Raw genomic sequence first — 18,441 nt, 5'->3', positions numbered from 1 at the left:
ATTTAGGAATTTTTACAAAGTGAGAATTGTTTTCAAATATGATGAAATTTTATAAATGCTAAATTTAATAGTGAATAAAATTGCTGGGTTATATTTAGAGGGCATTTAAATATTTATTAATTTTTATGGTTTTAATTTTCTTTTCGTATTTAGGACTTGTAAATGTATCTTTTTCGGGTCCCAAACATTTTCCTAGTCCCCAGAAAAGCTTGTCAACCTTAGGTATTAGGTGGAAGGTGAATAATAGATAAAATGGCACTGTTAATTCTCCTGCTTTAAAATTCTTTTGTGACTTTCCACATTTTTTTTTAATCCTCACCAGAGGATATTTTTCTATTTATCTGCAGATATAGTGGGAAGGAGATAAAGGGAGAAAGAGAGAGAGAGAAACATTGACGTGAGAGGGACACATCGACTGGTTGCCTCCCGCATGACCCCAACCAGGGCCGGGACGAACCGCAACTGAGGTACATGCCATTTGCTGGAATTGAACCCATGACTCATTGGTCTACAAGTCGATGCTCTACCACTGAACCAAACCGGCCAGGGTGACTTTCCACATTCTTAAAATAAAATCCTTACTGTGAACTGCAAGACCCAGTATGATTTAGCTCCTCCTCCCTGCTCAGATTCATCTCATCCCTCTCTCATTCCAGCCTCCTGATCATCCATCCCTCTTGTTCATTGAATGCTCAAGCAGTTGCTTTTCAACTCAGCTTAAATGCCCCTCCTGAAAAAAGCCTTCCCTAACCATCTTATCTAAAGTGAGCCTCCCTCATTTATGCCATATCCCATCAAACTCTTTATTTTCTTCTCAGTGATTTCCTGTTCCCATGAGGATGTTGGCTCCATGTGGACAAGAACCATTCCTATCTGGTTTATTGCTGTGCCCCCAGATACATAGAAAGCACTTAGTATATATTTGTTGAACAAATGAAGAGTTATGTTAATAGATTTTGTAATTTAACCATCCTTGCATTTTTGGCACAACCTCCATATGGTCATAAAAAAGTACTAAATTCTATTTGCAAACATTTTACTTAAGATTTTTTTTGTCTGTCTTCACAAGTATGAAGATTGGTCTCTTTTATTTTTTTGTACCATCTTAGTCCAGGTGGGTATCAGGAATATGTTAGCCTCATAGAAGAAGCTTTCCTTTTTATCTATAAGTTTGTGAAGAGTAGGAATAACATGGAAAATTGTCTATTTGATAGAAGTTTGGTAGATTTAATCCAGAAAACCATTTGTGCCTCATGTAGTTTTAGTTTGAATATCTTACAAATTTCTGATATGGATTTTTGTTGTTATTTTCATAACTTTTTTTATTATATCCTCACCTCAGACCATGCTTAGAGAGAGAAAGGGAAAGAGGGAGGGAGGGAGGGAAAGAGAGATAGAAACATCAGTATGAGAGAAACATCAATCAGTTGCCTTCCATATGCTTCCAGACTAGGGATCAAACCCACAACCCAGGCATATGCCTTACCCAGGGAGCGAACAGGCATCCTCTCAATGAATAGAATGATGCTCAACCAACTGAGCCACTCTGGCCGGGCTCATAACTTTTCTTGAGTTGATTTTGGTACTTTCTGTTTTCCTTGACGATCATCCATTTTAATTAATCTTAATTTACCTGCATAAAGTTATGTATAATTCTCTCACAAGTTAAAAAATTCTCTCCACATCTGTAGTTATAATACCCCTTTCTCAGTCCTGATGTTCTTTTACGACTTCTCTTTTTTTAATCAATCATATTTTTCAAAGCATTGTTTACTTTTATTTATTTCTTGTTGTGTTTTTTTTTTCTTTTTATTGATGTTAGAGGGAGAGAGGAAGGGAGAGGGAGAGTTAGAAACATTGATGAGAGAGAACATCTATTGACCACCTCCTGCATGCCCCCCACTGGGGATTTGGTCCACAGCCTGGGCACATGCCCTGACCAGGAATCTAACCTGCGACCTCTTGGTGCATGGGTCGACACTCAGTCACTGAGCCACACCGGCAAGTTTTTGGTTTTATTGAGCCAGTCTACTCTTTAAAAACAAACACACTGTTATTTATGCTTTTATCATTATTAATTTTGGGGAGAGTTGTTACTTGTTTTCTAGACTTTTCAGTTAAATGTTCAGTTTATATTTTTCAATCTGCTGCCAAATAAAAATGTTTTATAGTGGTATATAGTCACCAAAGACACCAACTTTGAAAGATAACACTTACTTGAGTGTGTAAGTTCTGGTTTATTTTAAAAAGTAAACTAGTGTTTTGGTCACTTTTTAGTCTCACTTTGTAATAATATAATTTAAAAACAGTATCAAATTGTTTATGTGAAAAAATTAAGTATATCACAGAGTCCAAATGTCTGAAAATACAGGAGAAATAGTGTATTTACACTTGTTTATTTTAGATGAACAATTGGACTAATTGCTTTAAGTTTAGAGGTATCTCACAAAAAATAAATAAAAGTGTTAGGATGTTGAAGAAAAAATATCATATTATTAGAAAATAGAACTAATATTTTGTTTTAAAATGATTTTATGTTTCTCGATTTTGTGCAGCTTGTTAATTAACACAAGGTAACACATATATGCATTTATACAGTAATATTCTGCATTGGGGAATGGAGACTTAGCAAAATTCAGTTTTTTTGGTTTTTTGGGGTTTTTTTTTATCCTCACCCGAGGACATGTTCAGATAGAGTGGGAGGGAGAGAGAGAGAGAGAAACATCGACGTGAAAGGGACACATCGAGTGGTTGCCACCCAACCAGGGCCGGGGACAAACTGCAACCAAGGTACGTGTCCTTAGCGGGAACCGAACCCGGGTCTCTCCAGACCTCAGGCCAATGCTCTAACCACTGAGCAAAACCAGCCAGGGTGCAAAATTCAGTCTTATAAAGATATCATGTACATCACAAATTGAAACAAGGCGGCTGTACAGTCTTCATGCATTTTAACATGTTGAGCATGCTCCACATAAGTAATCTTTCCGTAACTCATCTGGAAGGTATTGGAGGGATAAAAATAGACTCAAGTATTCAAAATTTCCATCCTAGGAGTTTCCTGCTTTTGCCTACATCTCAATTGTCAGTTCAACTCCTGGCTTCTACTCCACTCAGAGCTGTGCAAAGACAGTGGAAGTATTTTATGTCATAAATATTCAAGCTGCCAGATCATCTAGGCATTGGCTTCTGCCTTCCTTGAAGCAGCTTTTTTCCTGTTCTTCTGTCAGAATAAAAAAAAAAGGGAAGGATGGAGACTATATAAGGCCTAGAAACCAGGATGACAAATGTGGGATTTAAAAAGGGTTCGTAGGTTCCTTTTCAAGGAATGTCTGGCTTAACAGAATCCATCAGTTCTCTGCTGGCTGGCATAGCAGATTGCACTTGGTCAGTCTAATTCATTTGAGAGAATCACACTGGAGTCCCACCTGTTCTACTTTATAGAGAAAGGTGGAGTCTGATAGACAGAGGGTACTTTTACACGTTTGCTATCATTTTAGTTACTTTATTTCCTTAAACAAATGGATGGAGGCAAGTTTCTGGAAACTGTGATTTTTTTTCCCCCCCACTTTTTGTTCAGATAGAGCAGAAGGGAGAGAGAGGGAGAGAGAGAGAGAGAGAAACATCGACCTGAAAGGGACAAATCAAGTAGCTGCCACCCACACGACTCAACCAGGGCCGGGGACAAACTGCAACCAAGGTATGTGCCCTTAGCAAGAACCGAACCTGGGTCTCTCTTACCGCAGACTGATGCTCTAACTGCTGAGCCAAACCGGCCAGCGCGAAACTGTGATTTTCATTTCTTATATTTGGATGGCAGGTTTCTTCCTGTTCAGCCCAGCACTTCCAGATGGAGATTCAATTAATTTATTTACCTATTGGGGGCTTGATGTAGGCCTTCACATCCATGAAGGGAGATGTGATGTTTATCCTTATATATACTGGGAAGACCAGTGGTAAGCACATTATTTCTCAAATAAATTGCTATTATGACCAGTGCTATGAAGTAGTAAAAGATGTGTGGAAGTGTTGAACCGGAAGGCTGGTCTAGACAGGGAAGGACAAGGAAAGTTTTTCCAGGGTAGTGACTTACTTTTGAGATGACAAGGATAAGATGAACAGAACTGGGGGAAAAAAAAAAAGTCAAGTGCAGTTTAGAACTGAAAGGAACCAAAGATACCATCTAGTGATGTCTTATCCTTACATTCTGCAAATGAGAAGATCAGGCCCAGGGATATGAAAGACTTGCCTAAGTTACACAGCCTGTTAGCCCCAGGACTTGAGACACGAACCTAGTGTGGGTTTCTTAGGTGGTTAGAAATCTAGAAGCATATAGCAAGAAGATGGGACCTAAGGATGGGGGAAACCAGGCAGGTTTTTAATTTAGTGCTTACTCTGTGTCAGCTGCAGTGCTAGGTCCTCCGGTGGGGGGTGGGGGAATAGATTAATAATGACTCATTCGTTTTATCCTAGAGGAACTCAGTTTGCTATGCTGTAGGGTAGTTTTTATTTGGGGTGAGGGGAGGATGTACCAAACACGCATACACCCAAAACAATGAATGTTTAGTTCAGTTAGGAAACCAGTCCCTATTCTGCAGTTGTCTAGCTGTATGATTTGGGATAAGTCACTTAACCTCTCTGAATTGCCATTCACAGTTTATACTTTGGTGTATTTACTTGCAGTCTTTTCCTGTTCATTTTAGGTGCTTGCTAGAGATCAGTTGTGCCCTATTTTCACCTTGATCTTTAAAAACTAAAGTCTCTTGTTTGTATAAAGCATTGTTTAAGCCCCCTTCTAAAGAGCAGTTTGCCAGCCTGTGCTTGCCCAAACATCTAGAGAATAACTATAGCAAGCAAGCCAAGCTCCAGGGTCTGCAAGAATCGTTAGCAACTAAGCATATTTCTATAAACCAATAAAGGTTTTTGTATTCTGTTCATTTGTTACCCTAGTGCTGTTGCCACTTTCCCATTCAGTGTGTGTAGGCGGAGAGTATGAGATAACAGCTTCATAAATGAAAGTGAGTGGAAAAGTGCTGCTTTCCCTTTAAGGCAGTTTCATCTCCAGCTCCCTCCCCTTTCCTGATTGACAAATCTACCCGAAGTCACATGATCCGCCTCTATTTGAAGGTCACAAAAAGCTGCTTCCTTTAGAGACAGAGGGGGAGAGAGAGAGCAAGAGGGAGAGTGAGTGAGAGAGAGTTAGCTCTAGCCAAAATGGCCGACAGAGTCTCTGCTGGTTTCTGAATATTTAAAATACAAATACAGATAGACAAAAAGAAATCATTTTTTGGACCTTTTTTCATTTCCATTTCTACCTTGTATGCCTCAATTTGCTGGATTTAAGCACTGCTGCACTTTATGAGGTTGGTAAATATTTTCAATTTTTTAAAACCAATTGATTTATATGGATTTTGTCTAACCGTTTTCACTAGTGGTGTTGCAAATCGACATTTGTCTAGCATGGAGACTGGCTTCAGACATTTCGTGAATCTGTAAATCAGACCTGGGATGTACTTTTGGTTCGGCATTTTAGAAATGGAAAGCCTTGGTGAAATATTTAGATTTTGAAGTGATTTAATTGCATTTTTAATGTCTGCGACTTCCGTCGTCATTTCTTTCTTGCCAATAAATGAAGCTGTGAGTAATTGGAAATTTGATATTTAGAAAGGGGTTTTTAAAAAACACAGACCTCTCCCTGCTCCCTTAAATCTGCTGCAAAAATTTGCATAAATATAAATGGGTTTGCATTCTTTCGGCTGCTAGGACCGACAAAGGATCTGGGAGGGCAAGAACTACCACGGGAAAGTCTATTTTTTAAAGCTAGGCCATCCTTCCTAGAGAGATACAAAACCTAAAATAAGACCTGATACATTTTAGACATCAGGCTGGGGGCAAGTGAACACCAGGAGGTTTGAGGTTTGTAGATTCCCCTGCTTGAAAACCTCCGGAGCAATGTGTGGATCACCCCTCTCTTCTCTGCGCGCGCTCATTTGCACTGGGTCTCTGTGTGTTTGCAAATGTGCAGCCAGATGCGCTGTTATTTTGATCGTAGTTTGAACCAAATGGTAGGACTACCTTGTAAACATAGTATTTAAAAGATATAAACAGCTATTCACCCTGATGAGGAATTGTTTCTTTATTAGTTTCTCCCTGGAAATTGGCCTTCTCCATTTCTCACGAATTACATTTTTTGTTTAATTTTATACTGATGAACTGGGCTTTTCAGCACAAATTCAGCATCTCTGTGTGTGGTGGCCTGTTTTGGCCATGTTTCCATTGTGAATTGGTCATTGAGGGTCACATAAATAAGTGGCTGTCTGTGTATGTACATATGTTAGTTACCCCTGAAACTGTGCAGTGCCCTGAACTTAAATTCCATTACTCCTAATGCAGGATTCTAGAAAGCCTGGGAGCAGGGAGCGAAGAAAGCGGAAAACTTGCTTTCTCAGAGTCACCTCCCCCTATCATTGTGAGAGTGTGATGTAATGCTTCTCGGTCTGGTGGGCTGAAGGGATTGTAGTTTGTAATGTGGTGAGTAAATTGCCCCCACCCCTGAGGTAAATTACCCCACCCCCTCAGCACATCTCATGCTCTGAAAGGCCTTGTTTTCTTTTCTTTTTTTCCCCTAATTTGTATCCTGATTTATGCCTGGGAATATTGGCATAAGAAAGAGACTGTTCTTCTAAATCTGTTACAAAGTATAGTTTAGAAAGGCATTTAAGATATGCAAATTGGTTGAATTGTCATATCCCCATCATTAAATATGTAGACATGGATTAAAGCTAATTAGGCATAAATGGAATAATTTTAATCAGAAGGAAGCATTGGTTGGGGGTTTTGTTGTTGTTACTTTTTAATTAATCTAATTACAAGATGCTTGCTGGGCCTGAAAGTGTTAACAAAATGGAAAAAATGCTGGACCATTTTGAAAATTTGACAGTCTAGAAGAGGGTGTGTAGTGCTTTCAAAAGCTTTATTCACTGTTGAAATGGATTGGCCTCTTGTGCTGAAAATGGCCTGTTTCTTTGGGCCAATTGTGTGTAGATGAAGGGACTTTCACACTAATTTAACAAAAAGACTTTCCATTTGAATACATAAAGATAATTAAAGTGCTTTGTCTCTAAAGAGCAAGTATTTTATTATTTTTCTAGAAATAATGTTATTAGTAATGGAAGTAAGTAGAGAAGTGATGGTTTTAAATTCAGTGTATTTTTTTGTGTGTGATATAAGTTTAAGCTTTTGTGTAAAAAGGATTGGAAACATTACATTAGAGAGGTAGTCTGGAACAAATTTGTTTCTTTAAATTTTTTTTTACAGCTTCAGTTTAAAGGAAAAGGCAGAAATTGCCATAGTGATAAAGAGTGTTGCTTTGTGGTGGACCTATGGAAATTAGAGCTCTGATTTTGCTGTTATTTTTCTGAAAGTGAAAGTGCTTATTTGGGGCTTTACTTGTTAGATGATTCATTTTACATCCATTTCCTAAGTTGGTCTTACAGAAGAGTGAGAAAAGCATAGGCTTTCCATGTTTTGCCAATAGCTTGTTTTTTTTGTGTGGACTGTATCAACATGTGAATAGCAGGTTAATTCATTTTGCAGAGCCGAAGAACTAGAAGCAGGTGCCTCCTCTCTTAGGCAAGAAAGAGAATGATATAATGAACATTAACAAATGCTATCTAATTCTTTGAAATGTTTTTATAAATATTCTTTTCTCCTAGACAGGTTGAAAAGTGAGATAAATAAGACCTGGTTTCACGTATGTTAAGCATTATGACTCTGGCGAGTTTCAGAAACTCAGCTGCCATTTTGGATCTAAGTTCCTACAGAACCAATCCGATGGCACACCAAAACTATGGTAGTTCAGAAGCAAATGAAAATGAGTAATAAATCAGGTGTGCATGGGGGTAGTATCTAATTTATGCTTCTTGAAGTTTTCTTTCTGTCATTAGTGTGAAATGAAGCTTTAAAAACTTCAGAAATGTGGCTGATGTTATGCAGAGCAAAACCCAGGGATGTTAGAACTGGCCATTTTGTGGTTTTTTAAAAGGAGATGACATATACAGAGGAAGTTTCTTACTGGAGAAAATGAGCATAATTCTTACTAAAGTTTCCTTCTCCTCCATCCATATTTCCTTATACTGGGTCTATTTGTGATGTTATAGTAATGTCATTCACAATGCTGCTCTGTCTCAGAGAAAAGTGTCACAGATTCCTTATTAAGATTTTGCTGAAACTTCATAAAAATCTGTAGCATTTATCTATCAGAAGTGGTATCTTATTTTTATTTTATTTTATTATTATTACTTTTTGTTGTTGTTGTTGTTAATGCTCACCCGAGGATATTTTTCCATTGATATTTAGAGAGAGTGGGAGGGAGGGAGGGAGGGAGGGAAGGATGGAGAGAGAGAGAGAGTGAAATATTTATGTGAGAGAGACACATTGATTGTTTGTCTCCCGCATGACCCTGACCAGGGCTGGTGATCTGATCTGCAACCCAGGTACATGCCCTTGTCAGGAATTGAACCCTCGTCCCTTTGGTGTGCAGGCCGATGCTCTAACCGCTGAGCCAAACTGCTCAGGGCAGAAGTGGTTTAAACTGTTTTTAGTCCTCCCATCAAGGTGCCAGGGAGTAAGCATTGGCAACTTTGATACATAATGCAAACTCAACTCTGTTGTTCAGCTTTGAATGGCCATTTGTTACTCTCTAGCACCACTAAGACAATCCTTAAAAAAATAAATTTTCTTAAAATTGAAGCAGAAACTTCTAAGGTTTTTCCAGCTCTTCAACTCGACGAAAGACACTAAAAAAGTGACGTGATGATGAGACTTTCAGGTTCTACTGAGCGGGCCTAGCAGATAACAGTAGTAAAGGGTGGGTCTCACCCTATCCAACTGCCCCATGACTGAAAAGTTTTTAAGAAATTTAATTTTTATAATTCAATATGATCATTGACCTACATTGTAAACTGGACAAGGCCTGCGGCAATACAGATGAATGTACTTTGTCCCTGCCCTCAAGGAGTACCTAGCAAAGGAGATACTCAGGAAAAGAGGTTAGCAAGGTGCTGTGTGCAAATAGTTAGAACAATACTGGCTACAGAAGTATCCTCAGTATCTGTGTTAGGAGAATCTTTATTTAAAGAAGCCAAATAATTACCCCTTATTAATTTTTAGTCTCATTTGGATACTAGATTTTCTTTCAGTGAAACTTGTGACTTAAAGATGGTGTTTCTGACCATTGGCTGGGGAGACAGGCAACCTATGCTAATTGTTTCCTAGTACAGTCTTATTCCTGGATTTACACTAATCCACCTTCCCTTAACCTGCTTCTTGTGATGAAGACTGATGTTGGAGTGAGGTGAGGTAAATTGAAGCCACTTGGCTTGAAAAGGGATTTAACCCATGGTAGTGACATTTTAGCATGTTCTTTTTCCTTCCTTCCTTCCTTCATATATTTTAGTGGTCATTTATTATGCCCTCTGTGTGTCATGTGCTGTTGTAGGTGCTGGGGAATCCAAGAATTAATTTGGTTGGCCCATCACCCTGAACAGCCATTTGGTTCATGTGGAAATGTTTGCCATCAGGTGACCATCTAACCTACTGCTCTGGGTTATGACTAAGATAAGGCTATAGTTCCTTTCACTTGATGGTCACTTTACCAATAATTGGAGAGTGAATGGTAATTTTTGCTTCTAGTAGCTTCTAGAGACTTCCATTTAAGGTTTGACTAGTCATTTTATCCATTTTCTTTAGCCCTACATAAGTATCTCCTTAAACTTATATTTTGAATTGTCTCTGAAAACCTTGAAACCTAAGTTCCCTCCCTAGTTACTCTATAACATACTTCAGTTTTACTCTTTTAATACCCCTTAATTGTATCACCATCTGAAATGACATTATTTGTCTACAATGCATCTGTCGCCACTAAACCATAAGCTTTCATAAGAACAGACTTTATCTCATTGTTCAACCCCCAGCATATAGAACAGGGTTTAAGAGGAGTAGGTGCTCAATAAAAATATGAATTAGACTTGAGTTATAAGGTCACCAGGACCAGCTACATGACCATAAGCCCCTGCTTCTTCTTTTTTTTTTTTTTTATCCTCACCCAAGGACATTTTTTCCATTTTTTGTTCAGGTAGAGTAGGGGAGAGAGAGAGAGAGAGAAACATTGACGTGAAAGGGACACATCGAGTGGTTGCCACCCGCACGACCCAACCAGGGCCGGGGACAAACTGCAACCGAGGTACATGCCCTTAGCGGGAACCGAACCCGGGTCTCTGGACCATAGGCTGACGTTCTAACTGCTGAGCCAAACCAGCCAGGGTGCCCCTGTTTCTTTATCAGTAAAATGGGGATAATATATTGTGAAGCATAAAGGAAATGCTGTACGGAAGGGCCAGCACCTAGTCTTATTGCTTAATGTTTCCTTCCCCTTTGTTAAATAAACCAGAAAGGCTAAATTTATGGCCCCACAGATACTTCTGTTCGTTGTCTTGACTCCCAGGATCATGAAGTGTGTGCACTGATTGCACTGAGCTCCAGCCTGGACATGGACAGGAGCAGTGAGTGCTGAGCCTTTTCTTTTTATCCCCTACATTCTTATGGTCTGATGTTGTCTCTTCAGACTCTGCCTCTGTGATGTATCCACTTTTGCTTGGCTGCTTTTCATACATTCAGAGTTTTGCATCAAAAGGTTCTTAACAGTTTCAAATGAATTGGTCTTAGAGTGTACAAGGCAAAAGAGAACATAAAATGCAATGTTTTTTCTCTTCATTTTGGTTATTTTAAGGTTACTCATGTAAATTCTATTTATTTAACCAAACTATTAATAGTTTTGACTCAAAAAACAGATAAAGTAAAAATTTAAGTCAATTACCCACTTTATACAATGCTGTTGAATTATAGATGCTATAGAAATGATTTTCATTCATTCACCTTGGAATTTGTTTTTGAAAAAAAAAACAAAATTATTATGTATTTATTCACTCATTCAGCAGATAATTATTGGGGTACCTGTTATGTGCAGTATATTGAGATAAATGCTAGCATAGTAGTAGCATGGAGCTTTTCTTGAGGCATCATTGCTGAAGTTAGAAAATATGAATGCAAGGAGGTTAGCCATTACTGGAGTATTGAGTGATTATAAAGAAGGGACATCCAACCCTCCCAACTTGTGCAAGGGCCCTGAAGCAAGAGAGGACATTGGAAGACTACATATGGAGTACTTGGAGATGCAGCCGAGTACTTTGTGTTGTGTGTTAGGGAGGGGATGATCAGGGAAATAAGAAGTGAAGCTTAAGAGGTAAACACTGGCCCTGGCTGGTTTGGCTCAGTGGTTGGAGCGTCGGCCTGCGGTACAGAGAGACCCGGGTTCGGTTCCCGCTAAGGGCACGTACCTCAGTTGCAGTTTGTCCCCGGCCCTGGTTGGTTGTGCGGGTGGCAGCCACTCGATGTGTCCCTTCACGTCGATGTTTCTCTCTCTCTCTCTCCCTCTGGCTCTATCTGAACAAAAAATGGAAAAATGTCCTCGGATGAGGATAAAAAAAAAGAGGTAAACACTGGCCAGATGCAGAAGACTCTATAAGCCATGTTTGGAAGTCTTTATGTTGAGAATAATTGAAGGGTTTTTCAGCTTGAATTTCACCTGCTTAGAATGGATTTTTACAAGATGACTCTATGTCCAGCCGGTGTGGCTCAGTGGTTGAGCGTCGACCCCAGCATCAAGAGGTTGCCAGTTCAATTCCCGGTCAGGACACATGCCCAGGTTTTTACAAGATGACTCTATGTCCGGCCGGTGTGGCTCAGTGGTTGAGCGTCGACTCCTGCACCAAGAGGTTGCCAGTTCAATTCCTGGTCAGGACACATGCCCAGGTTGTGAGCCTGATCTTCAGTTGGGGACATGCAGGAGACATCCAGTTGATGTTTTCTCTCATCAATGTTTCTCTCTCTCTCCCCCTCTCACTTTCTCTCTAAAATATCAATAAAGGGAAGAAAAAATAAATAAAAAATAAGAAAAGATGACTCTAGTTGCACTATAGTTGAGTATAAGACCAAATGATATTGCAGTAATCCCAGGTAACAGTGGCCTTGACTGACAACAAAGTAGGGAAGAAGTGGATAGATCCAAAGACATTTAGGTAGAAGGTTTCACAGGACCTGATCATTGAGTTGCAATGATGCAAGTTGGGGAAATTAAAGATGGTATCTCTCTGGCCTGGACTGTTGATGGGATGGATGGTGGTACCATTTACTGAGGTAGAGTCCATTTAGACAAGAGACAGATGTGGGGTTGAGATAATGAGTTTAATTTTGGAGTTACTGAATCTTGGGCCAGTAAAGGAAGGTCTGGAGTAATTAGAAATCTCGCTGGAGATAAAGATTTGAGAATCATCAGTAGTCCCAAGTTTATCAGAATTTTCTTTTTTTAAGTTGATTTCTTAGGTAAAATGCCCAAAAATGGCAATGATACAACATGTTGTCGGATGCTGTTAAGGGGACACAATTTTATAGCGAAAATAAGGCCACATTCTCCTATTACCACAGTGGTTGCCATGAGAAATACCAAAGGAGTTGAGGGTAAAGAAAAACTGTTGTTAGCTGGGTTGATCAGAAAAGTCTTTAGAGGACCTTGTATTTGAGCTGAGCCTTAAAGTTTGGGCAGAATTGTGAAGAGTGGACCTAGAGGGGAGGACATTCAAACTAGAGGATTAGTTGTGTTCAGTGAGGATTGATGAGAGGTTGAATGTGTTAAAAAGTGCTGGGGTGCCTGCTGAGTAGTTTGGATTGCCATGGTAGACAGTGGGGACCTGTTAAAAGTTTGACAGCAACATAATCTGAGTGGTAATTTTGAGAGGACTAATATGGCAGTGGGTAAGAGGAGGATTGGGAGGAGAGTGGGAGAGGGAATAATGGGGAGAACTTAGAGTTAAGCAGGCCAGTTAGGAGGCTGTGGCAAAAAGGGCTCTTATGAAAGGGCCTGGGAAGGAGATTTGACTTGGGGTAATGAACACACAATACATTATACAGATGATGTATTATAGAATTGTACAACTGAAACCTATATAATTTTATTAGCCAGTGTCACCCCCAATAAAGTTAATAAAACAGAAAATTAAATTAAATTAAAAAAAATAAAGGGCCTGCTATGAAACTGTGGCAGTAGGCTAGAAAGGAGACCAGAGACACTCCCAGTTTTCAAGGTAAATGATTGGAATTATCAACAGAAATGAAGATGAGGAGTTTTAGGTCAGACACATTGAGTTTAGGAAGTTGGTGGGACTTCCAGATGGATCTGTTTCGTAAGCCGCTGGCAATGTAGAGCTGAAGCTTGAGAAAGAGGTCAGAAGTAAAGATAAAGAATTGGAAGACATCCACGTAGAAGTGATAGTTGAAGCTGAGAGAGTGGATGAGGTCACCATGGAAGTGTAGAGAATGAAAAGGAGAACTGAGAACCGGGCCTTGGGGATCAGAGTAGAAAGAGAACCTGGGAAAGGATTAAAAGAAACGTGGTTGTGCCCTGGCTGGTTTGGCTCAGTAGTTAGAGCGTCAGCCTGCGGTCCAGAGAGACCCAGGTTCGGTTCCCGCTAAGGGCACGTACCTCAGTTGCAGTTTGTCCCCGGCCCTGGTTGGGTTATGCGGGTGGCAGCCACTTGATATGTTCCTTTCACGTTGATGTTTCTCTCTCTCTCTCTCCCTCCCATTCTCTCTGAACAAAATATAAAAAAGTGTCCTCAGGTGAGGATAAAAAAAACAACTAGAAAATAAAATTTATCAGTCTACTTAGTTACCACAACAACCAAATTTATAAGTGATTTTTAAAAGAATGTTAATTTGTTATTTCAGCACGTTGGAGATGGCTATTTGTTGTTGTTGTTGTTAATCCTCACCCGAGGATATTTTTCTTTTTCAATTAAAAAAAATTTTTTTTTTCTTTATTGATTTTAAAGAGAGAGGAATGGAGAGGGAGAGAGAGATAGAAACATGGATGAGAGAGAACATTGATGGGCCGCCTCCTGCATGCTCCCCACTGGGGATAGGGCCCACAACCTGGGCATGTGTCCTGACCGGGAATCGAACCGGCAACCTCTTGGTGCATGGGTCGACACTCAAGCACTGAGCCACATTGGCCGGACCCAAGGACATTTTTCCATTGGGTTTTTTTTTTTTTTGATAGAATGGGAAAAAGTGGGGGAGAGAGAGAGAGAAAGAGAAACAGCAATGTGAGAAACACATTGGTTGGTTGCCTTCCGCATGACCCCAATCGGGGCCAGGGAGTGAACCTGCAATCCAGTGGGCCGACACTCTAACCACTGAGCCAAACCAGCCAAGGGGGAGACGGATATTTTTGATGATCAGAATGTTGTCTTCCCTGTCCAAAGCATCCCATGTCTATCAAAAGGAGCTGGCCATTTATATTGAAGAATGAGATATATATATATGTTTTCCCCAGATTTTAGAGAAATTTATATAGCAAACACCCTTACCAGATTATGTATTATTTCTTCGAAAAGCACAACAGAAAATACTGCCATACTCTTCTTTTGGAAGGGGATGTGCTTCCCCACCTCTTTTCCAGGTTTTATGAAGATGTGTCTCCACTGTTAATATATTCTGTGTTTAGATATATATCGATACATTTGATTAGTTCCACATTTTCTACTGTTTGATGAGGTACCAATAGGTTTGCCTTTTTAAAAAAAAAGGTTCTTTTCCTAATTAGGCTAAATTCAACTTGTCTGCTTGCTGTAGGACTTGCCGTTTTTTAAGATGCTAATGTGCATTGGAAATCTTAAGTGAAGTGATATATATAAAAGCTTAATGTTCCAGGTGGGTTTTTTTAGGCACAATTTGGGGAAATGCATGGTTAGCTTTCCATTTCAATTATTCCTTTCTGAAACTACCTGCTAGTTAAGCAAGCTGGATCTGACTGTTTCCCAAGTCTCTTCAGACACTTTAACATGGTATTTCCTAGACATAGGTTTCAGGGAACTGTAACATTGCAAAAGCAATATTGGTATCCATTATGAGTTACCAGTTTTAAATTTGCCAAGTAAAGTAATTTTTTTAACCCACCATTTATTACAGTCATTTCAAAGAAAAAAATTATAATAAGAGTAAATTGAATATAGCTTTATGAAAATCATTACATAGGGAATATAGATCAGCAGAGGTACTGAAGGTCAGCATCTAGAAGCACATCTTAATTATAGACCATTTCTTAGTGTGTATTCCAATTACCTATGTGCTTGCTGGTTTTTATTACTCTCACTCATAGGAATAAACCTTATTTCATTCATTCTTATTTACTGGCTGCAGTGATGATGGTTTCAATGACACACTTTTTTTTTTTCCTTTATTGATTTTGGAGAGAGGGAGAGATAGAAACCTCAATGAGAGAGAACATCGATTGGCCGCCTTCTGCATGCCCCCTACAGGGGATCGGGCCCACAACCTACAAATGTGCCCTGACTGGGAATCGAACCGGCAACCTCTTGGTGCATGGGTCGATGCTCAGCCACTGAGCCACACCGGCCAGACTCACTTTTTATTTTATTATTTTTTATTTTTTTATCCTCACCCGAGGACATTTTTCCATTTTTTGTTCAGATAGAGCGGGAGGGAGAGAGAGGAAGAGAGAGAGAGAGAAACATCTACATGAAAAGGACACATGGAGTGGCTGCCACCCGCACGACCAACCAGGGCCGTGGACAAACTGCAACCAAGGTACGTGCCCTTAGCGGGAACCGAACCCGGGTCTCTCTGTACCGCAGACCGACGCTCCAACCGCTGAGCCAAACCGGCCAGGGCCAGACTCACTTTTTAAAACATTACTTTGTTCTCTGAATATACTGTATACATATAACCATTCTACTGTAATGTAAGAAAAAAGGCCCAAACAAGCCAACTCCATTATGTGCTGAGCAGTTGTTGAACAGTTGTAGAATCTAGCAAAGTTTGTCTGATTTAATGACGTATAGTCATAGTTATTATGTAAAAGTGGCAAGTAGGTCACAGAACTAACTAGCATTATTTATTTATGTTTTTGCCAGCCTGTTGACTCTTGCTGGGTTATGAATAATGGCCATGGCAGATGTTCTGTCATATTACATATATTTTTATTTTTATGTCTGCCATTCCACTCTAACATTTTAAGTGACAGAGTACTTAAATTTGGCAACCCCACGTCAGGTGCCCCCTCTGTCTTTCTTAATTGAGAGAAAATGCTTCTTAGATACTCTTTAATCCTTTAATGAAGGGGAGTGTGGCCAGCAGCTCACTGGCCTGCCCTGTTTGTGATAATGTTATCAGTTGGTTCTGGGGAGTGGCAGGCCCAGCAAGGGCTTTGACTCTTCTTGTGGAAGGGCTCTGGACAGAGAAGAGGAGGAGAGAGGTTGGGGTTAATAGTATAGGCTGTTTGCAAAGCAATCTATAGAGTCAGTGCAATCCCCATGAAAATACCAACAACATATTTCACAGAACTAGAATAAATACTCCAAAAGTTTATATGGAACCAAAAAAGACCCTGAATAGCCACAGCAATCTTGAAAAAGAAGAACAAAGTAGGAGGGATCACAATACTGGATATCAGGTTATACTACAAAGCCACTGTAATTAAAACAGCCTGGTACTGGCACAAAAACAGACAGACAGATCAATGGAACGGAACAGAGAACCCAGAAATTGACCTAATGTTCAGTTAATATTTGACAGAGGTGGCAAGAGCATACAGTGGACTGAAGACAGCCTCTTCAATAAGTGGTGTTGGGGCCGGCCGGTGAGGCTCAGTAGTTGAGCATTGACCCATGTACGAAGAGGTCGCTGGGGATGCCCAGGTTGTAGGCCAGATCCCCAGTGGGGGCATGCAGGAGGCGGCCAATCGATGATCTCTCTCATTGATGTTTCTCTCTCTCTCTCCCTCTCCTTTCCTCTCTCTCTAAAATCAATAAAGAAAAAAAAATTTTTTAATGGTGGTGGGAAAATTGGACAGCTACATGCAAAAAAAATGAAGCTAGACCACCACCTTACACCATATACAAAAATAAACTCAAAATGGATAAAACACTTAAATGTGACTCAGGAATCCATAAAAATCCTAGAAAAAAAAAATGTAGGCAACAACATTTAAGACATCACATGCAGCAGAATTTTCACTAATTCAATGCCTAAAGCAAGAGAAACAAAGGTAAAAATGAACACATGGGACTACATCAAACTAAAAAGCTTCTGCACAGCAAAAGAAACAAGCATCAAATGGAAAGGGAACCCACTATAATGGGAGAGTATAATTGCCAACAATACATCAGATAAGGGGCTAATTTCCAAATATATAGAGTACTCATACAACTCAATAAAAGGAAGACAAAGAACCCAGTTAAAAAATGGGCAGAGGGTTCGGTCGGTGTGGCTCAGTGGTCGAGCATCAACCCGTGCACCAAGAGGCCACAGTTTCGATTTCTGACCAGGACACATGCCCAGGTTGTGGACCAGATCCCCAGTGGGGGGCATGCAAGAGGCATCCAATTGATGTTCTCCCTTATCGATGTTTTTATCTCTCTCTCTCCCTTTCACTTCCTCTCTCTTGCTAAAATCAATAAAGGGGGAAAAAAGTGAAAAAAAAAAAGAGAGGCAAATGTTCATGTGGGACTCTCAAGTGTCACAATATGTCTGTCTTTCATACTTGTTATTTTTTAAAAAAAGGGCAGAGGACCTAAATATACACCTCTCCAAACAGGACATACAAATGGCCAAGAGACATACGAAAAAATGCTCAATGTCACTGATCATCAGAGAGATGCAAATTAAAACAACTATGAGGTATCACCTCATACCCGCCAGAATGGCTATCATCAACAAATCATCAAACAAGTGCTGATGAGGATGTGGAGAAAAGGAGACTCTAGTACACTGCTGATGGGAATGCAGCCACTATGGAAAACAATATGGTGTTACCTCAAAAAATTAAAAATTGAACTTCCATTTGACCCACTGATCCCTCTTCTAGGAATATACCCTAAGAAGCCTGAAACACCAATCAGAAAGAATATATCTACCCCTGTGTTCATAGCAGAATTATTTACAATCCCTAAGATCTGGAAACAGCTCACGTGTCCATCCAGAAAAGCTATGGTACATATACACAATGGATTACTATGCAGCTATAAGAAAGAAAGATCTCTTATCCTTTGAGACAACATGGAGGGACCTGGAGAGTATTATCCTAAGCAAAACAAGCCAAGCAGAAAAAGACAAATATCACATGATCTCACTTATTTGTGGAACATAATGAACAACACAAGCTGAGGAACAAAATAAACCCAGAGACATGGAAGTGGGGTGCAGGTGGACAAACCTCAGAAGAGGTAGATTGGGAAGAGGAGGATAAACCACATGACTTATATGCATGTATGTGTAAACAAGGACATAGACAGTAATGCTGGGGGGGGG

General features: G+C 39.8%; 1 protein-coding gene across 14 annotated transcripts in view; it reads left to right on the top strand.

Moving 5' to 3' along the window:
• The window catches only part of TNRC6B (trinucleotide repeat containing adaptor 6B), a 281,369-nt gene that overhangs the window by 129,527 nt on the left and 133,401 nt on the right, over positions 1-18,441 (top strand). The window contains exon 1 of one of the 14 annotated variants that reach the window (XM_036252302.1): positions 5,141-5,360. The exons of the other annotated variants lie outside the window; for them this stretch is intronic. Coding sequence (XP_036108195.1) covers positions 5,356-5,360 — 5 coding nt within the window. The 5' untranslated portion in view covers positions 5,141-5,355. Of the gene's footprint in view, positions 1-5,140; positions 5,361-18,441 lie in introns of those variants that run through there. 14 annotated transcript variants of the gene reach the window in all.

This window comes from Molossus molossus, unplaced genomic scaffold (assembly GCF_014108415.1).
Source record: "Molossus molossus isolate mMolMol1 unplaced genomic scaffold, mMolMol1.p scaffold_m16_p_10, whole genome shotgun sequence".
Taxonomy (NCBI): domain Eukaryota; kingdom Metazoa; phylum Chordata; class Mammalia; order Chiroptera; family Molossidae; genus Molossus; species Molossus molossus.
The sequence above is the reverse complement of the archived record's forward strand: the minus strand, read 5'-3'. Positions and strand labels throughout refer to the sequence as shown.